At 44.3% G+C, this 25,585-nt stretch overlaps 1 protein-coding gene across 1 annotated transcript in view; it reads right to left on the bottom strand.

The window, feature by feature from the left end:
- Positions 1-3,176: 3,176 nt before the first annotated feature.
- LOC138657233 (proprotein convertase subtilisin/kexin type 5-like) overlaps positions 3,177-25,585 on the bottom strand; it is a 70,531-nt gene continuing 48,122 nt past the window's right edge. Inside the window, exons 3-9 of the mRNA XM_069744887.1 lie at positions 20,994-21,129; positions 19,297-19,385; positions 11,883-11,946; positions 7,125-7,213; positions 6,629-6,741; positions 5,644-5,800; positions 3,177-3,974 (exon numbers count right to left, since the gene is read on the bottom strand). Of these exons, the coding sequence (XP_069600988.1) occupies positions 3,817-3,974; positions 5,644-5,800; positions 6,629-6,741; positions 7,125-7,213; positions 11,883-11,946; positions 19,297-19,385; positions 20,994-21,129 (806 nt within the window). The 3' untranslated portion in view covers positions 3,177-3,816. The remainder of the gene's footprint in view (positions 3,975-5,643; positions 5,801-6,628; positions 6,742-7,124; positions 7,214-11,882; positions 11,947-19,296; positions 19,386-20,993; positions 21,130-25,585) is intronic.

Genomic DNA, 25,585 nt, shown 5'->3' with positions numbered 1-25,585 from the left:
GAACTAGTAGGTCTGCAGCCAGTAAATCAGTGTTATAAAAACTGCAGCTGGAGACTCGTTCATCATTTCTTTACCATCCCCATCTGTCTCTACATTATGCTACATCCAGATTCCCTTTTAAACAGAATCTATCATCAATTATCATGGGGTTTCCGGGTGATCGGTGCAGTTGAACCACCCCGCTACTAAAGCTGTGATCTCGCTGTACGACATTGACCCCTAGAACGGACAGGTTGTAGTATCTGCACCAAAAGAAAGCTTCACATCCCACCCAACAAGGCACCTGATGATGTACAGAGCTGAAGTGATGTCATTGCCCTGTGTTTAGTTAGTCTCCTCATTGGAGTTACAAAATACACACTTTTTCTACATCTTGGCCCTGGTTCTGGTGTTTTTTTTTTTGCTCTGCTTAATGTAGGTGTCAAACATTTCTGACTTAAGAGGCACATGCCACTTGTCTGATTCGGTAAAAGGCTTCGCCACAAACCTGACTCCTGTCCGGTCCCCATTGTGCCCATTTTGGCGGAGCAGGGAGAAACCGGAAAGAACTTCAAAAGTTGCAAAAATTGTGGCTTTTCAAAGCGATTTACTCAATAATTGCCTTGATAAATCGGGGCCTTTATGAACAAAATTGTGCTTTTTCTGACCTCCCGGTCTACATTCGGACATTAACATAGCGTTGGCTCTTGTCAAAAGGATTTTTACAAGATTTTGGAATAGTCTGTGAATTTTTGCCCCTTCATCCAGAAGAACGTTTGTGAGCTCAGACCCTGATGTTGGGGGGAGGATGGGCTCACAATCTCCATTTTGCTTCATCCAGAAGGTGTTGGATGGGGCTGAGGTCCGGGCACCGTGCGGTCTTGTTCTTCCCTCCGTGTCTTTATGGACCTTGTGTACTGGACTCAGTCATGGAGAACAGAAATGTATTTTCCCTAAACTGCTCCCACAAAGATGGAAGCTGCAATTGTCCATAATAGCTGGTATGGTGAAGCATTAAGATTTCCCTTACAGAAGTTGTCTACTACAACGTGCAGTGGGCAGATCAATAAACCTTGGAACTAAGGCTTCCTTCAACTACCTCAGTTTCCATATGTGCCTGCACGTGGTGCTATCGCTGTCCGCTCATCACCAGCATGTGATCACACAGCTACAGCTGTCTCCGATGTGTTCACATCAACTTCTGGAATTGGAAGATTTGGCATCACCGAGGCGGGACCCAATGTTCCCGAGTGACTGGGCTGTGGATGGAGCTTCACCGCACATTATTGCGCAGGCTTGCTGCTCTCTGGAGGAAAGAGCCTGCGCAATACTAGACTGTAACCTGCGCTGAAGCTCTGCCCACAGCCCAGTCACTTCGGGAGGCTGGCTCCTGCCTCTGTGATGCCTAATTATCTTCCGAAATCGATGTGACATCAGAGGCAGCCAGAGGTCAAGTGATGGGGATGAGCGGACAGCGATAGCGCCACTCACATTTTGAAATGCAAGATATTTGAAGAACGATCTACCTGCTACTTGTTGTAGTGGACAACCTCTTCAACTGGAACTAATGGGCTCGGTCCTAAAAACAAAACACCCCCATAGTTTTATCCTAAAACTGGCAGCTAACGATCACCTGGCATTCACCAAACCCAGACCCCTCTATCAGAAGCAGATGAAGACGTGTAATCCATCACTGCACAGAACACGTCTCCTCCAGAGTCCACTGGTGGGGGTTTTAGATCACTCCATCTGACGCTTGTGCTTGGTGAAGTAAGGCAGGTGCAGCTGCTCGGTGGGAGTGCCGATAACACTAGAGGAGGTCTGGAATCTGCAGAGCACTAGTGGTTTTTAGGCTCCAGTTTATTATAAGATAATACTTACGTTTTGCAGATCTGTACGTGCTATTGTGCATGAACCAAGCAATCCGGGGTGACCCAAAGAAAGGTCGTAACAGTGCAGGTCCTGCCGCAGGAGCTCAATAGAAAGTTTGTCTGTGCACACTGATACAGAAGCTGAGCAGAGGATATAACAAAAATAAGTATTTTAAGGCTTCCAAACTTTTTTGGAGGAAAGTTTTTAGCTCCTTAAGTTTGCCATCTTTCAAGAAAATACTTCTATAATAGCAATGATCAAACCTGACTTGTACTGTTCAGTATCCGTACTGGACAGTAAGTGTCTGATGTTATCCGGCAAACTGACTTCACCTGGCAGTCCGGTTCTCCGAGGGTGGGATGTCAGAGTGTGATATGTAACGTCCAGGATCCCATGCATTTCAATGGGGTTCAGGTGTCCAAACCACGTTCTGGTACTCGCCCAAACTTCCACCGGTCCGCTCCTCACTATTCAAGAACAAACTACTCCCATCTGTCTGTGCTCAGTCACATACACCGATGGTCAGGAGATCCATACTCTTATGATATACAATCCAATGCAGTGACAGAGCCAAAACGTTGTTGTTTCTCCTCACCCTTCTCCAAGAAGCACTCATTTTTTTGATAAATACAGAAAAGCCTGAAAATTAGTTTCTCAACCACCAAACCTGGTTTACATTTTATGGAGAAGCATAATTAGCATGAGCGATGGTTGAAGAGTTAGGTCCTTTCTTGCCGAAGAAACCTTTCCTGGCCTCTAAGCAAGTAGTGGGAACTGTGTATAAGGGTCTTTTTGCAGCATTTTCGGAGCAAAAACTCAAAAAGTATTTGGAGAGAATTTTTGATCCAAACACTCCGTGTTCACTGCCCTTTTATGTAATCCTGACTTTACGTTTTCTGGACCTCAGAGGGATCATCGGAGAATGACCATACTTCCTTTTACCTAGGCGAAATTCTAAGATGAGCAAATAGAGTTGCCCAGTAGCCATAGTCTGGGATGGATCGTGTGCTGGAGTTAGACTGGCCTAGACATTAATGATTTTGGCGCATGTTCTAGTCACCATGAACCAAGAAATATACGCCAGTGAGCCTCAGGAGAACATTTGTTGTAGTTTGTGTCACTTTTTTTTTTGGTGTCTATTATGGTGGATGGCTTTGTTGGCCGTTCCCCTTCCATGTTGGCTAAGCTCCAAGCACTTTGAGAAGTTACAAAAATTTCTCAACTTTGTTTTTACAAAATTTTTGCACAACTGTTTTATGGTAGAATTCTGGTGCAAACTGATGATCAGGGCTACTGTGTTTTGTAGCCCTTTTTTTGGCTTATACATATGGATTCGTACACGTGAACAAGGGTCCAGAAGACCCAGACAGAATTTTGGAGCAAATCTTCTACACAGTAGTCACAGTCTGGGCTCAGTGTTTCAAGATCTCAATGCAAAATATGCTCCTCACGTCACTCAATCATCTTCCCATTGGCTGCTTACTCACACAAAAGTAGCCACCTTTTGCATTTTAGGGGCCAAGATCTATTACCGCTTCATGAAAAAACATTTATTGCATTATTTAAATTTTTTTATTTTACCCAAAAAACACATACCACGCTGGTCAAGGAAAATAAAAAAAAAAAAAAACACAAACCAAATGCTTATTGATATGGCACTTAGCCATAATAACCCAATAAGTGGGGGTGGAGTGGCCCAAAAAAAAAAAAAAAAATCCACATACAGTTGTAAAACGTGTTACATCATATATGTACAGGAGAAAATTTTTTTTACAAACCGCTATAAATAAGAGTGCTATTGCTACACCCCACAGACCTGCAGGACAAGAGAGAACCTTACATAAAGGCTATTCACAGAATGTACAAAATAATCATAAGAGAACAACAATGTAACGTCAAGTCAGAAACGCGCACCAGTCACCATCCAGTGAGCACAGGTGGCATCATGTAGGGTGGGCAGCCATGTTACCATCCGGCGTACACAGGTTCTGCATCGTATGTGGTCCCATATATAGAACTAGATCGCGTTGGGTGTAGAAGAGGAGACTTGGGGCTCAGACCCATGGCCCGTCTTCTCGACGACTTCTGTTTTCCAATTATGTACATCACGCCAAGAAGTATTACTGAAGCGAGAAATGGAGAAAACACATTACAAGAGCTAGTTGTTTTTTGCAGGGCTGGATACCACCATGTACACTAAACCTTCCCATCCTCATGCACTCTCAGTTTGGCCAAGTGTTCCCAATAGGGCAGTGATGTCAAGCTCAATACAGAGAGGGACAAAATGTAAAAAAAAAAAAAAACTGACAAAGTCGTTGGCCAACCTTGATGTACAATACAATGTATTGGTCGCGGTGAATCCACCACACGGTTTAGTGATCACATGCAGACCTTCGTTTAATAGCCAACAGCGCTTTGGAAGCAGCAAACATGCTGCGTTCAAAGCGCTGCCGATTACGGATCACCTGCACATACCCTTTCAAAGTAATTTTCCTCCTATTGAAGCCCCTTGATTCCCCTCTCATTACCCCCATAAAGTATGATATCAGCAAAAGTGCCCCCCAAACAGTAGGATATCCCCACCGTGAATTCATCCAGACCTACTGTATGGTGACCCTACTTTACCACCCCCAGCTAAGTATTGTGATCTCCACCTAGCATAATGGGCCCCATAGTGCTCCATACAGCATAATGGGCCACACAGAGTGCTCCATACAGCATAATGGGCCACACAGAGTGCTCCATACAGTATAATGACCTTTGACATAGTCCTCCATACAGAACAAACAGTGGGCCCCACATAGTCCTCCATACAGTATAAGGGGCCCCGCATAGTGCTCAATACAATATAATGGGCCCTATATTGTGCCCCAGACAGTTTAATGGACCCCCGCATAGTGCTCCATACAGTATAATGGACCCCCGCATAGTGCTCCATACAGTATAATGGACCCCCGCATAGTGCTCCATACAGTATAATTGCCTTTGACATAGTCCTCCATACAGAGTAAAACTTTTCTTGATTAGTGATAATATATCAAAGGCATAAATGAAGTGCACAGTCCATGACTCAATGGGCAGACGACAGACCAGGTGGTCTACAAGTTTCTGGTGTTATCCAGCCTTATGATGGTCATCTGGTCATCGAGTCACGGACTGTGCACTTCATAGCTATGCGATGCCTTTGATAGAATATTTTAATCCTCACTATTGGAACTGAATTCATTCACTAATAAAGAAATGTTTGACGCTGTGGAGTTGTATTCCTTTTCCTATGCTGCTTATCGCTGCTTGCAAGAAAAAGAAAAGAAAAAAAAAATGCTTTTCCATGCTCCAGAACTACTTGGGCATTGGTGGCTTCTTTCTCTTGTCGTTCCCCTGCTGCTCCAGTCTTGGCAGCGAGTGATCTGAAGCTCTTCTCTGCTCGGCACAGTGGGCGTGAAATAGTGACATCCTAGGAATGGAGCCCCTAAATGGGGGAGAGAGCATCAGTGACGCCCCCTCTTCCAAAATTGCTTTCAACCTCATTGGCATCCATGATGCTGATACAGTTGCAACATGCCCATTCAGACTCCAATCCCCTTAATATCTGTTGAGCCAGTCTCTGCCAACAAACATCAGCCAAAAGCTCTTAACATCTGATGGTTGGCTGATGATGCGAATATGGGCGAGTTTGGTATTTGCCATCTACATCTGCAGTTGAAGCTGCACAACTGGTTGGGATGGTCCTAAAACAACACGGTGTCTTCCATTCTTGAAACAGAGTAAAAAAACAGAAATTGCTCAACTTACCAACTACGCAAACTACAAGTATCGCGATAGTTAAAGGCGCCAGTCGACAGGACTCTCCATCCTTACGCAAGAATGTCTCCATGCAATAACTCGGTTCAGAGCTCCCAGAGGGACAAAAGGCATCTTCAGGACAACTGATAGGATTAATGTCTGGACTCTGTGCATGAGAGAAGACATCTTATGAAGTTATATTGTAAGTAAAGCCAAATAATCTAAGTACAGGGCTTGACTTTTGCTTCCTGTCGTCCACATTACTCTCCCACCCTCTCGTTGAAACTTTTGGACGCTTGCTCTTTCCACAGTCCTACAGTAAAAGGCCAGCTTCATATACCCAAGTTTCACCGTCAAGTACAGACCACGATTTCCAGACTGATCAAGAGTATTTCTGGGTTGACATCATGCCGAAGTGTTGTGGTCGGAGTATGGACACATGACCCGAACTGGACAGCCTCATACATGTCCTTCAGGCTGCAAAACCGTGGCCGGTCCAGACATCACATCACATCTGATTTTCATGGTCCCAAGTCTATAGATTTCCAAGGGGGGCTGCATTACAGTTTCATACGGTCAAGGTCACACACAAAGTGTTCTCTGATGAACAGCGAGTTGGACTTTCGGAGTCCCCGAGATATAGGAGGTTAACGGGAACTCAGATGGAGCCATTCACTATCCGGGAACATTCAGATGTCCATAAAAATCGGTCTGAGAGTTAACCGCATTGCAAAAGACCGGCTGGTGGGTTTTCCGACCCTAACGGAACAGCCTCATAGAAATATATGGTGTATGACTGAAAAAGACAAATACTACCAGCAGTCTAAATTGACAATGTCGGCCTCAATAGTGAATAACTCCATCAAAATCCTTTTTTTTTTTGGGGGGGGGGGGGGGGGGAAGGGGGGAAATCTAATGGAAAACCTTGAGGACCAATGTTTTAATAACCCTTGCGGAAGATTGGGTCTTCTTCCCTGTGCATCTATATACTTACAGGACAGTAGTGATCTTCAGGACACTCTTCACAGTGTTCTCCTCCCGAGTTCACCTGGTATTCACCATCATGGCAATATTTGCATCGATCGTCTCCACGTCCTTTATACATACCTAGGTAGGTGAGAAATACAAACAGGGGAGCATGAGAACGGGAGAACATGGGAACGGTACACGTTATCCATCCTAAAAAGGAGCCAACATAGAATGTGGCCGAATCGGCAACTTTCACTCTCCGACTGCCAAATACGCACTCTCTGTCAACTCTTTGGCTTGTGTGTTTATTTTATAATGGAGAGCAGTAATAAGCTGATGCCAGACTTCACCAGCAATGGGTTAGGCAGGGTCAGGCATGTAGAAATCCAACATGCCCAATCTCCGATATCACCTCCGTGAGAGACCTCGTATCCAACGTGTATGGATGGCCGGACCAAGAAAAGCAAATCCTGATCTGCAGAGTTCCGTTCCCACAGAATTAATGATGCATTAATATTTACCGGGAGGACACAAGGTGCACACTACGGAGCCGACGTCCAGAGATTCCTGCCCTTCAGGACACATTGTGCAGTGGGTACACGAGGATGTGCTGCAGACAAAAGAAATATATTAATTATTAGTTACACAGATTACATGGTCTCCAAAGACAAAAAAGTTCAATGGCCAACGAGCATCCGGCAGCGCTTCAGGGAACTGCAATATCACTTAATTCAAGGGAACGGGCAAGGATATTTCCATATTATCATCTGGGACCCCATGGATTTTAAGAATCGCGCAACAGCTGCTCATGATGAGTACAGCTATGTACCCCAGTCCTATAGACAACAGCAGACGCCATCACTAGCAGCCATTGCTCCATTCAAATGTGCATATAAGGGGCCCATTTGTAGGATCCGTGAGGTCCCAGTGATCAGGAAGTCATCACCTATCATGTGGATAACTTGTTATGATGGGAATAACCTTTAACTAATACTGTAAGGATTGCGGGGGTCATCTGACAATCCGGAAGTGATCACATATCCTAAAGGGGGGGGGGACTGTAAAATACACGTGGTCAAAATTGTTGGTACCCCTCGTTTAATGACAGAAAAACCAATAATGGTCACAGAAATAACTTGAATCTGACAAAATAAATTAAAAATCTATGAAAACAACAAATGAAAGTCAGACATTGCTTTTCAACCATGCTTCCACAGAATTAAAAAAAAAAAAAAAAAAAGAAAAAGAAAATAAACCTCATGAAATAGGCGTGAACAGAAATGATGGTACCCCTGAAAATAATGTGACAAAAGGGACATGCTAAATCACGGTGTGTCCACTAACTAGCATCACAGGTGTCTACAATCTTGGAATCAGTGAGTGGCCGGTATATAGGGCTACAGATACTGTACTGTTTAGTGACATGGTGTGTATCACACTCAACATGGACCAGAGGAAGCGAAGGAAAGAGTTGTCTCAGAAGATTAGAAAGAAAATTATAGACAAATATGTTAAAGGTAAAAGTTAGAAGACCATCTCCAAGCAGCCTGATGTTCAAATGACTACAGTTGCACATATTATTCAGAAATTTAAGATCCATGGGACTGTAGTCAACCTCCCTGGACGTGGCCGCAGGAGGAAAACTGATGACAAATCAAAGAGACGGATAATACGAGTGGTAACAAAAGAGCCCAGAAAAACTTCTAAACAGATTAAAGGTGAACCCCACGCTCAAGGGACATTAGTGTCAGATCGCAACATCCGTCGTATGAGCCAAAGTGGACTTCGAATCATAGAATGGTTGAGTTGGAAGGGACCTCCTGGGTCATCTGGTCCAACCCTCTGCTCAAAGCAGGATTCACTAAATCATAACAGATAGATGTCTGTCCAGCCTCTGAAGACTTCCATTGAAGGAGAACTCACCACCTATTGTGGCAGCCTGTTCTACTCATTAATCACAGTTACTGTAAAAGATTTTTCTAATATCTAATCTGTGTCCTCTCCCATTCAGTTTCATCCCATTGCTTCTAGTCTTTCCTTATGCAAATGAGAATAAAGATGATCCTTCTACAATGTGACAGCCCTTGAGATATTTGTAGACACCTATTAAATCTCCTCTCAGTCTTTCTTGCAAGCTAAACGTTCCCAAATCCTTTAACCGTTCCTCCTAGAACATGGTTTGCAGACCGGTCACCAATCTGGTCGCTCTTCTCTGAACTTGCTCCAGTTTGTTGATGTCTTTTTTAACCCCTTCACGACATGCGCCGTACTAGTACTGCGCATGCCGTGTCACCCCCTTTGTACAGCTGACATGTGCGCGCAATAGCGGCAGGTGAAATCGCTATTCACCCGCCGCTATTAACCTGTTAAATGCCGCTGTAAAACACAGACAGCGGCATTTAACTACCGCATCCGGCCGGGCGGCCGGAAATGACATCATCGCCGACCCCCGTCACATGATCGGGGGTCGGCGATGCATCAGGAAGGTAACCATAGAGGTCCTTGAGACCTCTATGGTTACTGATGCAGGCCTGCTGTGAGCGCCCCCCTGTGGTCGGCGCTCACAGCACACCTGCATTTCAGCTACATAGCAGCGATCTGATGATCGCTGCTATGTAGCAGAGCCGATCAGGCTATGCCAGCTTCTAGCCTCCCATGGAGGCTATTGAAGCATGGCACAAGTAAAAAAAAAATGTTTTTAAAAATATGAAAAAAATATAAAAAGTTTAAATCACCCCCCTTTCGCCCCATCCTAAATAAAACAATAAAAAAAAAAAAATCAAACATACACATATTTGGTATTGCCGTGTTCAGAATCGCCCGATCTATCAATTAAAAAAAAGCATTAACCTGATCGCTAATCGGCGTAGCGAGAAAAAAATCAGAAACGCCAGAATTACATTTTTTTGTCGCCGCGACATTGCATTAAAATGCAATAACGGGCGATCAAAAGAACGTATCTGCGCAAAAATTGTATCATTAAAAACATCAGCTCGGCACGCAAAAAATAAGCCCTCACCCGACCCCAGATCACGAAAAATGGAGACGCTACGGGTATCGGAAGATGGCACTTTTTTTTTTTTTTTTTTTTTTTTTTTAAAGCAAAGTTTGGAATTTTTTTTTCACCACTTAGATAAAAAATAACCTAGTCATGTTTGCCGTCTATGAAATCGTAATGACCTAGAGAATCATAATGGAAGGTTAGTTTTAGTATTTAGTGAACCTAGCAAAAAAGCTAAACAAAAAACAAGTGTGGGATTGCACTTTTTTTGCAATTTCACCGCACTTGGAATTTTTTTCCAGTTTTCTAGTAAAAGACATGGTAAAACCAATGGTGTCGTTCAAAAGTACAACTTGTCCCGCAAAAAATAAGCCCTCACATGACCATATTGACGGAAAAATAAAAAAGTTATGGCTCAGGGAAGGAGGGAAGTGAAAAACGAAAACGCAAAAATGAAAAAGGGCCGCGACTTGAAGGGGTTAAAATGTGGTGCCCAGAACTGGAACACAGTATTCCAAATGAGGCCTGACCAAGGAGGAGTGGACGGGATAATGACTTCACGTGATCTAGACCAGGGGTGTCAAACTGCATTCCTCGAGGGCTGCAAACAGGTCATGTTTTCAGGATTTCCTTGTACTGCACAGATGATAATTTAATCACCTACACAAATAATGAGTTGGTGATTAAATTATCACCTGTGCAGTACAAGGAAATCCTGAAAACATGACCTGTTTGCAGCCCTCGAGGAATGCAGTTTGACACCCCTGATCTAGACTGTATGCTTATGTTAATACCTCCCAGAATTGTATTTGCCCTGTTTGCTGCTGCATCACACCGTTAACTCATGTTCAGTCTGTGATCTATTAGTATACCCAAGTCTTTTTCACATGTGCTGTTGCTTAGCCCTATTCCTCCCATTCTGTTTATGCTTTTTTTTTTATATATTTTTTGCCCAGATGTAGTACAGTTGCATTTTTCCCTGTTAAAATCATTCTGCTAGTTGCTGCCCACTGCTCCAGTTTATTTATATCTTTTTGAATCCTCTCTCTTCTCTAGTATTAGCTATCCCTCCTAGCTTTGTGTCATCAAATGTCATCAGTGTACCTTCAATTCCTTCATCTAAATCATTGATAAAGATATTGAACAACACAGGGCCCAGGACAGAGCCCTGTGATACCACACTTGAGACTTGAATGGAGACGACCAAGGAGGACACCATTGTTGAAAAAAAATCATAAAAAAGCCAGAATGGAAATTGCCAATTCGTGTTGACAAGACACAAAACTTTTGGGAGTATGTCCTGTGGACAGATGAGACAAAAATATAACTTTTTGGCAAGGCACATCAGCTCTATGTTCACAGAAGGAAAAATGAAGCATATCAAGAAAAGCACTCTGTCCCTACTGTGAAACATGGAGGAGGCTCTGTTATGTTCTGGGGCTGCTGCATCTGGCAGAGGGTGTCTAGAATCTGTGCAGGGTAGAATAAAATCTCAACACTATCAAGGGATTCTAGAGAGAAATGTGCTGCCCAGTGTCAGAAAGCTTGGTCTCAGTCGCAGGTCATGGGTCTTACAACAGGATAATGAGCCAAAACACAAAGCTAAGAACACCCAAGAATGGCTAAGAGGAAAACATTGGACTATTCTGAAGAGGCCTTCTATGAGCCCTGACCTAAATCCTATTGAGTATCTTTGGAAAGAGCTGAAACATGCCGTCTGGAAAAGGCAACCATCAAACACGAGACAACTGGAGCAGTTTGCTCTTGAGGAGAGGCCAAAATACCTGTTGAGAGGTGCAGAATTCTCATTGACAGTTACAGGAATCGTTTGATTGCAGTGATTGCCTCAAAAGGTTGTGAAACAAAATATTAAGTTAAGGGAACCATCATTTCTGTCCAGGCCTATTTAATTAGGTTTATTTAAAAAAAAAAAAATTCTGTGGAAACATGACTGACAAGCAAGGTCTGACTTTCATTTGTTCATTTTCATAGATTTTTAATTTGATTAACAAGGGGTACCAATAATTTTCACCATGTGTGTAAATTATTCCCCATTCTTCCATTTCCAAGTTTATACTAATTGTACTGCAATTCTGCAATTTAAAACCATTCCCCATGCATTGGTATCCTGGGGAACTGATCCTTCTATGGAGCAGCCAAGCAGATCTGCAGTGTAAAATCTTGCACTCTGGGTATGACCATTGCATGTTACAAAAAAAAAAAAAAAATTATATATTAAAATAATGATAAATAGTACAATAATAAACAAGGAAATTACTTGCAGAATGTGTCCTCTGGACAAGGCTTGCAGCGCGAAGCATTCTGTGTAGATGCAAAGTGACCTTAGGAGAGATACAATGACAATCACAATACTGAAGTAATCATCTGATAGATCATCCTAGTGCCCAATGTTAGGATGCTGCAGGCTGGCAAGTTGGATTTTTATTATGTCCATTATATAAAGCATTTACACCTATGAAACACTTATCCTTGAGTTTTTTTCCTCACCAGGTTGTCCCACAGTCCTGTCAGCAGTTTCCTACTTACATCCGTTTCTGGGTGATCACCAAAATGCCATTACCATTCCTGATACTTATCTCTCGAAGCCTTTACATACGACTTCAAGGAGATGGGTCACCAAATTTCACAGTACAAACAGCATACATTAGATAGATCTCTAAACTGGTGAGGCTATATAATCCTTATATTAAGAAGAGCATTTTAGGAGATCAGCCGTAGAATGAAATATCTCGTGTCCAAGTGTATTTAAGCTTTGTCCATCCAGCCTGACAACTGCAGCTTGTACTGAGCAGTGTGTGTGAGATCTTAGCAGCAGCAGCAGGGAGGAGAGACACTGAGGATCTGTCAATCAGATAAGGGGAAGACGATTCAGCAGCAGGAAGGAGAGACCGTGAGGAGCAGCCGCAAGGTAGATGAGCAGAGATTCAGTAGCAGAAGAGAGGAGGGACACTCAGGAGCAGTCAATGAGGCTAGATGGGTGGAGATTAAGCAACAGCAGGAAAGAGGGGCATTGAGGAGCTGTCAATCAGGTAGGTGGAAGAGCGGTCACCTACAGTTTTGTGCACCTCTGAAAAGAAGGAAACAGCTGAACAGAGGCCATTAAAGGAAGGTGTGAGATTGTGTGAGGTGTGAGACATGCTCAAGTTCAAGGTGCTATGGGCTGGAGGTTCATGAAGTCCATATTGTTCTGGCAGTATGAGATACCAAATTTCTTGCAGAGCCTCCTGCAACGTCTGGAGTCTACAGCCCAAAATAGGCACTGAGGAGTGTGCCTCAATCCTTTCCATACAGAGGAAGCCGGACAGGGTACCCCATGAGGAAAACGTAGCGGAGCTCGGGAATACTGCGGTACTGGACAAGGAATCCCTATGGCTAACGACATGTTAAAAGTAGGGTAGTCCAATCTGAATGTAAGAAAATGACTGAAATGTCCTGTGTTGATGGAACAAGACCCGGACGAAGGGTGCTGGCACTGCTGTGCCTAATACTGCGTATTAAAGATTGATGTACTTGAACTGCCCAGTAAAGTTGAATTTGCTAAAATGAACCAGGCGTCACCTGATTTGTGTGCGGCTGGTCCAGGAACTATGGACATTGAGACAGTGAAGGCCTCCGACCTTCAAGTGAGTACAATGCAATGTACACATCACAACACTTATGTACTTAGACAAGATTTATTTGTAATGTGCCAAGGTGTTATGAAGCAGCAGCTCACCTATGGGTGCCATCCTGGGCACCTTACAGCCAAATGGAGTCCAGAATAACACTTCTGCCTCATTAGTGAATGAATCCCTCAGGTGTTTCATCTGAATCAGCTCACTTGGAGATTTAGATGTAAATCCCGACGTACGTGCTCAGTGTAGAGCGCAGGATAAATGTGATCCCATACGTTATGTAAAATGTTCCTGTTCCTGCAGTGCCCCAGGGTCCTGGTCGTTGCAGTAATATTCTCCTCTAGGGGGGAGTGATGTTACGTTTGAAGGCAAAGGAGATCTCACTACCAGATAACACCAACACACAACACACTTCATACTCCAGTCCACCAGGGGGAGCTATGCTCCTATTTATTAGGGCACTCTTCACAATTAGGTAAAACTTGTGGTCTGGATAGGAAGTTAGACAGAAGCTGGCTGAGCTTCACTCAGGCAGCTGCTAGCTGAGCTCCGCTCAGTTAGTTGGTCCCTGACGGGTGGGATCCTGTCAGAGGCCTAGACAGAAGGACACGGAGCTGCGCCTGCCACACGTGTGGCAGCTTCCAGAAAGAAACACTGAAGGAGAACTATATTGCAAAGAGTGAGAAGAAGTCATAGCAAAAGGAGAGGAAACCAGAGGGAATTCTGCCCTACACAGGCTACCTCCTTCTGAGGCACAGGATCCCGGTAGCCGGAACACCGAGGGAGCAATAGTTCTTTATGCCTTGCTCCAGAGACCGGCAGGACAGCTAATTCCACGTTACTTGCCCGCCCTATACCCAAGACGCAAGGTGTCACCCACGAGAGGCTGGGGCGTGATAGAGTCCCTGTAAAAAGCCTCACGCCACTGGTCATACGGGTTTGTCCTATCCATCTGGGGGACAGACAGACAACATCTAGAACATCTACAACAGTTGTGAGGACCTTATGAGAGGCTCAGCAGTAAGGTACTACAACACCCAGGCGCTAGAGGAAGGCTACTGATTTCCACCAGGATAAGGGGACTCTGGATTTGCCTTCAAACCAGCCGGACTCTGCCTGCCCCCGTGATCTGGTGCTCTGGACTGTGGATGCTGAAGTCTTCAGTAAAAAAGGTAAAGAGACTGTAAACTTGTGTCCTCGTTCTTCACTGCGCCTCACAACATCCACCATCTACACACTGGGAAGCCCTGGGGACACACTTCACCTGTGGGAAGGTATACCAACTAGCTGCCATAACATCACCCCAGCGGACCCCTAAGCAGTGTCGGTCACCCTGACCAAATACCACAGGTGGCATCACGAACATTTCCTCTTTAAAGACCTTTCCCTCTTATTAATGGACCTCCCAAGGGCCACGGACCGCCACCGTGACATCCCCCCTTTGAGAACCTAAGGACCCGGTACCAAGTACTCCTTGCCCTACACGGGGGCGATCCATTCCTAATAAAAGCTTCAAATCAATTCACAAAAAAAGTCCCTAATCTGGTCTGTCATGTGTTAACGTAAATATAGGGGGCTTCCAAGTTACTGTTAGTACAAAGGCTCTAGAAAAGTACCATGGCTCATCACACCCCAAAAGAAATCCAGCAAATTCTGTACTTCCAAATGCCCCCTCCCTTCTGAGCCTCTATGTGCCTAAACCACATAAAAAAAATTTAGAATTGAGAGTCCTCAGTGGCTCAATTCTAAATATTTTTCTATCTACTCGCTAACACGGTACCAAGATATATATCTTTCCTAAACCACATAAAGCGTCTACATGTTTGGCATTCCTTATTGACACTGAGGTCAACATTGACACATGGTAAGTTTTTAATATTAGACAGTGTAGGACCATTCCCGATCAGAGTTACCTTGTCGTGGTTGGATGGATTTTATGCTATTTTTGATCAAAAACAGCATTACTAAATACTTTTATTTAGATGCACTTTTTGCTTTTTATTTATGGCAGGGTTTTTGCGCATTTTTTCCCTAGTAGGTTTTAGATTTGGCATTGCTGCAGTAATGAAAGCCCGCCTAATTTACGAGTGCATGTCTCCAGAAGCATGACCTGGTCACTACAACGTACTGGTCTGAAATGTACTGGGGACTTCAATAGTAGATTTGCAATTTTCACTTGGCATCATCCACTACTGAGTCTCGTCATGTGGTCAAGAAGTGTAGTCTGTACTGCCACATATGGGATACTGTCACTTTCAGCAGAAATTGTGTGACAAATACTGGTATGACTTACTAATTTTCCAGTGTGAAAATGTAAAATATGGGTAATGGAGGGACCTAGGCACACCACATATCCTAATTCTGTGAGGCACATGTGATGTCAATATGATCACCGCACCCCTAGATGAATTCATTGAGGGATGTAGTTTGTAAGATTGGGTCACTTATGGGGACTGTGTGTTGTTCTGGCACCTTTGCCAATGTGACATGGCACCTTCAAACCATTCCAGAAACATCTGAACTCCATTATGGCGCTTCTTCTCTTCTGAGCTTTGTACTGTGCCTCAAAAGTAGTTTTTGACCACATATGGGGTATCGGCTTACTCAGGAGAAATTGCTTAAAGTACCATTCATTTTCTCCTATTATCCTTTTTGAAAATTGAAAACTTGGGACCAAAGTAACATTTTAGTGGGAAAAAAAAAATAGTAATTTTACAATGTTATACAATTCTTTGAATTACCTGAGGGTTAAAGATGCTAACTACACACCCTAGATGAATTTCTCCAGATGTGTAGTTTCCAAAATGGGGTCAATTGTGGGGGGTTTCTACTATTTGGCATGTCAGGAGCTCTTCAAATGTGACAAGGCATTTGCAATCTATTTCAGCCAAAATTATGCTCTAGAATTATATTGGCACTCCTTGCCTTCTGAGCCCTGCCGTGCGCCCAAACAGAAGTTTTCCACCGCATGTGGGGTATTGACGTATTCCGGAGAAATTGCAGAACAAATTGTATAGGTCCTGTTTCTCCTTATTAAAATGAAAAAATTGGGGCTAAAGCAACATTTTAGTGGGAAAAATTAGATTTTTTATTTTTGTGGCTCAATGTTATAAAATTCTGTGAGGCATCTGCGGGTTTAAAGTGTTCACCACACATCTAGATAAATTCACTGAGGGATGTAATTTCCAAAATGGAGTCACTTGTAGAGGGTTTCCACTGTTTAGGCACATCAGGGGCTATACAAATCCAACATGAAGTCCACCATCTATTCCAGTAAAATGCAACTCCTTCCTTTCAGAGACCTGCTCTGCGCCCAAACAGTAATTTTCCATTATATACGGAGTATCTGCATACTCAAGAAAAATAACACAATTTATACACATTTTCTCCTGTTACCCTTTTTGAAAATGCTAAATTTAAGGCTAAATCAACATTTTTGTAGGAAAAAGTAATTTTTCCCCTTCCACATTGCTTTGATTCCTTTGAAGCCCCTAAAAGGTTAATAAACGTCTTGAATGCGGGTTTGAGCACTTTGAGGGGTGCAGTTTTTAAAATGGTGTCATGTCTGGGTATTTTCTATCACATAAACCACTCAAATTCACTTCAAATGGGATGTGTTCCCCCCAAAAATAATTTGTTGGAAAATTGAGAAATTGATGATCAACCTTTAACCCTTTCAAAAAGGATGATGTAATGTAGACATGTGGTAAATTTTATTTATTAATCACTTTATCTGCTAAAAACCATCTGGTTTAAGAACATGAAAATTGAAACATTTTCATATTTTTCGTAAAATTTTTAATATTTTCATAAATAAAGCGCAAATCATAGCGAACAAAAATTTACCAGCAACATAAAGTACAATGTGTCACAGAAAAAACACTCAGAATCAGTGGGATCTTTTGAAGCGTTCCAGAGTTATTATCACATAAAGTGACAGTGGTCAGAATTGAAAACAATTGGCCGGGTCAAGGAAGGTCTTTTACTGGCACGGGGCATGAATCTTCTTACTAGCACTGCTTTTGTATGAAGGCACCTCTGTTTTAAAATTTCTTCAGGGCTTTATTTCATATCCTACATCTTATGACAGAGAATTTATATTCTTACCTCCCACACGATTTAGCGTTACAAGCCATCTCTTTCCATTTGGACAGATATAGTGCGTATTCAGCGGAACGGAAAGAGTGTTTCCTGCTAACATGTGAACATTTAAAGCCTTGCAGAAATTTTAAAACAGAGATGCTTTCCTCCTTCATACATTGTTGTGGATTTCTCTGCGGGTAAGCACCTTTAATCCTGCAGAATGCCGTATCCAATAAGGCTTGCAACAACCCAGTATGGTGAGATCACTCCTTTTTTCATTTGATTAGCACTGCTTTTGGTAACGGATCTTCCTATCAGCCCAGGTCAACTATCTTACTTTCAGCTCAGGCCTTCGACATCTAATCACTCTCGGACCCTTCTGTGGCGATGGCAGCTACAAGTCCCCCTCGTAGCCACACAACCTGTCCTGGTCCAGGTTCTGGGGCCAACTCCCTCTTCTCTTTTATAATTAGTTACTGTGACACAGGTGTCACCTGACCTGTTGTCATCTTCAAACCTTTCCTGTCAGAAAATAGGTTCCCACTATTAGGTTTCTACTACTGTAATTCTTTTACCCTCATTTACGCCTTTGACCAACAGATGACGGTGTTGACTTGATATTACTCAGCTAGGCATCAACTTCAACTGTACTCCTCCACACATCATAAGGACCGGTGAGATACCAATTAACTCCTTTTCTGTATATGTGACATATCTGTCCGAAATATTTTATGCCTTTACGGGAGACATAGAATATATATATATATATATATATATATATATATATATATATATATACACACACACATAGACCAAAAGTTTGGTCACACCTTCTCATTTAAAGATTTTTCTGTATTTTCATGATTATGAAAATTGTACATTCACACTGAAGGCATCAAAACTATGAATTAACACGTGGAATTATATACTTAAAAAAAAAGTGTGAAACAACATGTACATGTATATACTGAGGTGAAAATGAGGGGTGTGAGGTGAAAATGAAAAGGTGTCAGTGCAAAATGAGAGGAGTGAGGGAAAATAGTGGAGTGATCGGAAAATGACAGATGTGAGGGGGAAAATGAGAGAAGTGAGGGGGAAAAATGAGAGATGTGAGGGGGGAAATAAGAGAAGTGAGGTGCTATAACTAACCACCGATATTTACTATGCCCAGGCAACATTTATTTATAAATGAGCAGAATAACTTCGGGATCAATCGACTGTATGTCCAGCTGACTGACACGGAGCTGTTCTCCTGTAAAATATGTTGTGCATGTTCTGCATTCACAATTCTGCTGCTCGTTCGTACATACGATTGACAGTCCCTGGCAGATTAGCTGAGTGTGTATAAATACAGGGGACAGTTAGGCTACTTTCACACTGGCGTTTTTTGCCAGACGTCGCAATGCGTCGTTTATGGGGAAAAAAACGCATCCTGAAAAGTTGTTTGCAGGATGTGTTTTTACCCCATAGATTAACATTAGCGACGCATTGCGACGCTTTGCCACACGTCGCAACCGTCGTGCGACGGTTGCGCCGTGTTGTGGCGGACCGCCGGGAGCAAAAAACGTTAAATGTAACGTTTTTTCCTCCTGACGGACCGCTTTTTCCGACCGCGCATGCACGGCCGGAACTCCGCCCCCACCTCCCCGCACCTCACAATGAGGCAGCGGATGCGCCGGAGAAATGCATCCGCTGCACCCGTTGTGCAGTGCGTCAAACGCTAGCGTCGGAATCTCTGCCCGCCGCATTGCGACGGGGAGATTCCGACGCTAGTGTGAAGTAGCCTTAGTTTTCCTGGTATATGTGAATTTTTGGTTTAGGCTACAGTTCACACTGAAGAGCTCTGAGTAAGTACTGCACCTGCAAGGAATGCAGGGAAATGTCAGATTATGTAGATTGCATTGATAAAGGGGCATTAATGTAGATATGTTAGCACTGGACACCACTTTAGTTAATGTACACTTATGTTCTTACCTTTTTCACACGGCATACAAGATACAGATGCTGTCTCATCTGTGAAATACCCAGGGTCGCACGACTGGCAGATTACACTTCCCGTTGTGCTGTGCAATGAAAAAAATAGACATGCACGGCTCAGATATCCACGAGGAGTACAGAGACGTTATAGGACAGAGCTTATACCTGGTGACTGGATGGAGAACGACTGTATGCATGTCATCTAGGGAAAAATAATGATGGCCTGTAATACTACATTTCCCCAATAGTGGCAATGCATCTCTTGGGAACGGAAGCTGGCGCCCGCATCGCGCATGTCGGGACAGCTTCGAAGGACGACGGAGGGTGAGTATAACACTTATTTTTATTTTTTTAAACAGGGATATGGGACCCACACTGCTATAAACTATGTGGGCTGTGTTATATACTACGTGGCTGTGCTATATACGACGTACATACATACATATTCTAGAATATCCGATGCGTTCGAATCGAGCCACCATCTAGTATATATACCCAGCTTGTATTTATACCTACATTTCCAGGAGGAATAACAGAGCAACTTCAGAAGTTTTATTTACTGAATATTCTGAAACTTTCAAAACATAAAAAAAAAAATCCAATTTGAAAAGACATTGTCCAGGATAAAGAAATAAAAATAATACAAAAACACACTGCTGCTTTCTTTTAGAAATAGTGCCACCTCTGACCATGGGTTGTTTGTAGTATTGCAGCTCAGATCCATTTACTTCAATGTGGCTGAGCTGCAATGTCGCACACAACCCATGGCCAGGGGTGCTTGTTGTGAATTCTGCTCTTGGGTTCCCTCCAGTGGTTGTAGGTGGGAATGCAGTTGTCTCTGAGTCACAGTCCTGGCCAGGTGTATCTGCTAATTGCTGTTCTGACTGGGATATTTAAGTGTGCAGGATTCATTAGCCCTTGCCAGTTGTCAATGTTTCTTTGGAAGTATTGGATCTCTGCCTGGCCTCACCTGTTTAGCTGCCAGTTCAGCAAAGATAAGTGTCTGTTTCTTTTTCTGAAGCACACTTGCTGTGTGCTTATTTTCAGTGCTGATCTTTTGTTTCTATTTGTCCTGCTTAGACTGTGTCAGTTGTTTTTCTCAGTCTGGTTGGATTCTCTGGAGTTGCAGTTATACTCTCCACATCTTTAGTTAGGTGGCGGAGTTTTGTATTTTCTGCTGTGGATATTTTTGTAGTATTTTTATGCTGACCGCTTAGTATCCTGTACTATCCTTTTCTATTTAGCTAGAAGTGGCCTCCTTTGCTAAGCCTGTTTTCTGCCTGCGTGTGTCTTACCTCTCCAACTCACAGTCATTATTTGTGGGGGGCGGCCTATCCTTTGGGGATCTACTCTGAGGCAAGATAGTTTTCCTATTTCCATCTTTAGGGGTATTTAGTCCTCCGGCTGTGTTGAGGTGTCTAGGTTTTGTTAGGCACACCCCACAGCTACTTCTAGTTGCGGTGATAAGATCAGGGTTTGCGGTCAGTATAAGTTACCACCTACTCCAGTGAAGGTTTTCATGCTGCTCCAAGGCCACCTGATCATAACAGGTGCTGCTGCTTCGGAAACAAAGCAACCAGTTTTCATTACTAGCCCTGGACAACCACCTTTAAATATTGCCAATTCCAGTTACAAAAAAAAATACAAAAAACAATCCCTGTGAGACATTTGATAAATCTGAAATGGTTCCTTACTTGGTATAAAGTCCAGCAGGACATGGCAGACATGTCACCTGACCGCCCCATGGCTGGTAGAAGCCAGAAGAGCAAGGCGGGCAATCAGAAGAACTTACACAGAAGCCACTGACGCAGCAGAAACAAGATTCTGTATCTGGAAGAAAAAACATTTCATATTACAGAGATTCTCCGCTTTGAGAAATTCCTACTTTTCCCCAAGCCTATCTGGCTTATCCTACTGTGTCTTGTGTGGTACCCTTCTGTACTAATGTCCCATGTCCAGGGTTGTACTTTTCAATTATGAAAAAAAAAATTCATTTTATCATGCAATGCCCTGTAAATCTGGAAAAAAAAAATTCTAAGTGTGGCAAAGTAGAGAAAAAAAAGTGAACTTCTACAATTGCTTCTTTTTTTTTTTTTTTTTTTTTTAAATTATTTACCATGTTCACTATACAGTAAAACTGACCTATATAACTCTCCAAGTCAGTACGAGTACGCAGATGACAAACAGGTATAGTTAAAACGGAAAAAAAAAAAGAATTTGAAACTTTGTACAAAAAAATATATATTTAAAAAAAAAAAAAATGAGATAGAGATAGATGCACAAACAAACACACACACACACACACACACACACACACACACGTTCAAAAGTTTAGGGTCACCCAGACAGTTGTGTTTTCCATGAAAACTTTTATTAATCAAATGATTTGCCAAATGAATTGAGAATCTAGTCCAGACATTGACAAGATTTGAAAAAAAGATTATTTGAAATAATAATTTTCTCCTTCAAGCATTGCTTTCATCAAAGAATGCTCCCTTTGCAGCAATTCCAGCATTATAGACCTTTGACATTCTAACAGTTAATTTGCTGAGGTAATCTGGAGACATTCTTCCCCCCCTCCATGCGCCCAGAAGCCCTTCCACAAGTTGGTTTGGCTTGTTGGGCGTTTTTTACACCATACGGCCAAGCTGCTCCCACAGCAGCTCAATGGGGTTGAGATCTGGTGACTGTGCTGGCCGCTCCATTACAGATAGAATACCAGCTGCCTCTTCTTCCCTAAATAGTTCTTGCATAATTTGGAGGTGGCTTTGGGTCATTGTCCTGTTATAGGATGAAATTGGCTCCAATCAAGCGCCGTCCACAGGGTATGGCATGGCGTTGCAAAATGGAGTGATAGCCTTCCTTATTCAATATCCCTTTAACCTTGTACAAATCTCCCACTTTACCAGCACCAAAGCAACTCCAGACCATCACATTACCTCCACCATGCTTGACAGATGGCGTCAGGCACTCTTCCAGCATCTTTTCAGTTGTTCTGTGTCTCACAAAGGTTCTTCTGTGTGATCCAAACACCTTAAACTTGGATTTGTCTGACCATAACACTTTGTTCCAATCTTCCTCTGTCCAATGTCTGTATTCTTTTGCCCATATTAATATTTTCCTTTTACTAGACAGTCTCAGATATGGCTTTGCCACTCTGCCCTGAAGGCCAGCATCCCGGAGACGTTGACACTGTCATTTTACGTGTACTATTTAATGAAGCTGCCAGTTGAGGCAGAGGCGTAGCTAGAGCTTTTGCCGCCCGGGGCTGCTCCTGAGTTTGGCGCTTCCCCCCCCCCCGCCCCCGCTCAATACACACAAAGTTTACCAAAAATAGTTTTCCTGTTTTGTAGAACTTAAACTGGGCCTAATGGTGTCACCCCCACATGCCAAACCTGTGACTTTTAATTAATTAATATCAGAGAGAACAAATGACCGCCATACACAACAGAATCCACTATACCAAGACCAATAATATCACATACAGGAAGAACCACCACCACACCATGACAAGACCACATAGTGACCGAATAATACTATATACAAGGGACAAATACCGCCTCACCATGACCAGATGACATATTACCACCACTTGGTGACCAAATAGCACATACAAGGGACAAATACCACAACACCATTTCCAGGCCACATATTACCACCACATAGTGACTGAATACTACAATACTGATCAGTAATAAAGAAAAAAAAAACACAATACTATCACCATAAGTGCCAGTATTCACAGGAGATCTGTACTTAGTATGCAGTGTCAGTGTAGAGGTAATACAGAGATCACTGGTGGTATTATACACAGGAGCTCTGTATATAATGTATAGGTAATACAGTGATCACTGGTGACATTGTACACAGGACCGCTGTATATAGTATATAGTGTATAGTGTCAGTGTATAGGTAACACTGACTCACCAGTGACGTCTCTAGATGAAGTCCTTCATTCATCTTTCATCCAGCACAGACCGCCATCATTTCTCCCAGCCAGCACTCGTTTCTGCAGGAAATAACACAGTTATCTCGAGCTCCGCTTGCAGAAAACATTACTTAATTTTTAACAACTTCTACATTACAACACGAAGAAAAAAAGGCGATATAGTGTTACTCTGCACAGTAACAGGACCGCCCCCCCATTTAAAACAGTATACTCAAAAAATAAATTAAATACATCACTGCAGTAATAACATCCCTTAATTAGCCCCTATGGTAATACTATTCCCCACCCTGGCCCCGTTTATCTCATTCCTGGCTCCAGCCATATGTTCTCCCATCCTGCACTCATGAGTATCCATTCTACACCATGTGATCTCCCCATCCTGCCCCATCAGTCTCCATCGTATCCATCCTGCCCCATGATCCAATCCTGCCCCATGTCTTTCATTCTGCCCAGTGTCTCCAATCATGCCCTGTATCTACATTCTGCCCATGCCTCAAGTCCTGCCCCCAGTGTGTCCAGCAATCTGCCCCAGTGTGTCCAGCAATCTGCCCCAGTGTGTCCAGCAATCTGCCCCAGTGTGTCCAGCATATTACCCCCAGTGTGTCCAGCATATTACCCCCAGGTGGTCCAGCAATCTGCCCCAGTGTGTCCAGCATATTACCCCCAGTGTGTCCAGCAATCTGCCCCAGTATGTCCAGCAATCTGCCCCAGTGTGTCCAGCATTGCCCCAGTGTGTCCAGCATTTCCCCCAGTGTGTCCAGAAATCTGCCCCAGGGTCTCCAGCATTGCCCCAGGGTGCCCAGCATTGCCCCCAGTGTATCCAGCGATCTGCCCCAGGGTCTACAGCATTGCCCCCAGTGTGTCCAGCATTGCCCCAGTGTGCCCAGCAATCTGCCCCAGTGTGCCCAGCAATCTGCCCCAGTGTGCCCAGCAATCTGCCCCAGTGTGCCCAGCAATCTGCCCCAGTGTGCCCAGCAATCTGCCCCAGTGTGCCCAGCAATCTGCCCCAGTGTGCCCAGCAATCTGCCCCAGTGTGCCCAGCAATCTGCCCCAGTGTGCCCAGCAATCTGCCCCAGTGTGCCCAGCAATCTGCCCCAGTGTGCCCAGCAATCTGCCCCAGTGTGCCCAGCAATCTGCCCCAGTGTGCCCAGCAATCTGCCCCAGTGTGCCCAGCAATCTGCCCCAGTGTGCCCAGCAATCTGCCCCAGTGTGCCCAGCAATCTGCCCCAGTGTGCCCAGCAATCTGCCCCAGTGTGCCCAGCAATCTGCCCCAGTGTGCCCAGCAATCTGCCCCAGTGTGCCCAGCAATCTGCCCCAGTGTGCCCAGCAATCTGCCCCAGTGTGCCCAGCAATCTGCCCCAGTGTGCCCAGCAATCTGCCCCAGTGTGCCCAGCAATCTGCCCCAGTGTGCCCAGCAATCTGCCCCAGTGTGCCCAGCAATCTGCCCCAGTGTGCCCAGCAATCTGCCCCAGTGTGCCCAGCAATCTGCCCCAGTGTGCCCAGCAATCTGCCCCAGTGTGCCCAGCAATCTGCCCCAGTGTGCCCAGCAATCTGCCTCAGTGTGCCCAGCAATCTGCCCCAGTGTGCCCAGCAATCTGCCCCAGTGTGCCCAGCAATCTGCCCCAGTGTGCCCAGCAATCTGCCCCAGTGTGCCCAGCAATCTGCCCCAGTGTGCCCAGCAATCTGCCCCAGTGTGCCCAGCAATCTGCCCCAGTGTGCCCAGCATTGCCCCAGTGTGCCCAGCATTGCCCCAGTGTGCCCAGCATTGCCCCAGTGTGTCCAGCATTGCCCCCAGTGTGTCCAGCAATCTGCCCCAGTGTCCAGCATTGCCCCAGCGTGTCCAGCAATCTGCCCCAGTGTGTCCAGCATTGCCCCCAGTGTGTCCAGAAATCTGCCCCAGGGTCTCCAGCATTGCCCCAGTGTGTCCAGCATTGCCCCCAGTGTGTCCAGCGATCTGCCCCAGTGTCCAGCATTGCCCCAGTGTCCAGCATTGCCCCAGTCTGTCCAGAAATCTGCCCCAGTCTGTCCAGAAATCTGCCCCAGTCTGTCCAGAAATCTGCCCCAGTCTGTCCAGAAATCTGCCCCAGGGTCTCCAGCATTGCCCCCAGACAGAGTCAGACAAAGAAAAAAAAAAGTAAAATCCTCACCTCTCCCGTTCCCAGCGCAGGTCCGGTGCACTCAACGTCTCTCCGGCTCTGCAACGCTCAAGACAGAGAGGCTGAGCGCGCAGTGATGACGTCATCGCGCCCTCTGCCCTGAGACGTCGCAGAGTCAGAGAGCGCTGAAGACGCTGCAGCTACCGCGCAGCCGCAGGAACCAGGGGAGGTGAGCATTAGC

This window comes from Ranitomeya imitator, chromosome 1, assembly GCF_032444005.1.
Source record: "Ranitomeya imitator isolate aRanImi1 chromosome 1, aRanImi1.pri, whole genome shotgun sequence".
NCBI lineage: Eukaryota > Metazoa > Chordata > Amphibia > Anura > Dendrobatidae > Ranitomeya > Ranitomeya imitator.
This window is presented reverse-complemented; position numbering and strand designations above follow the sequence as displayed.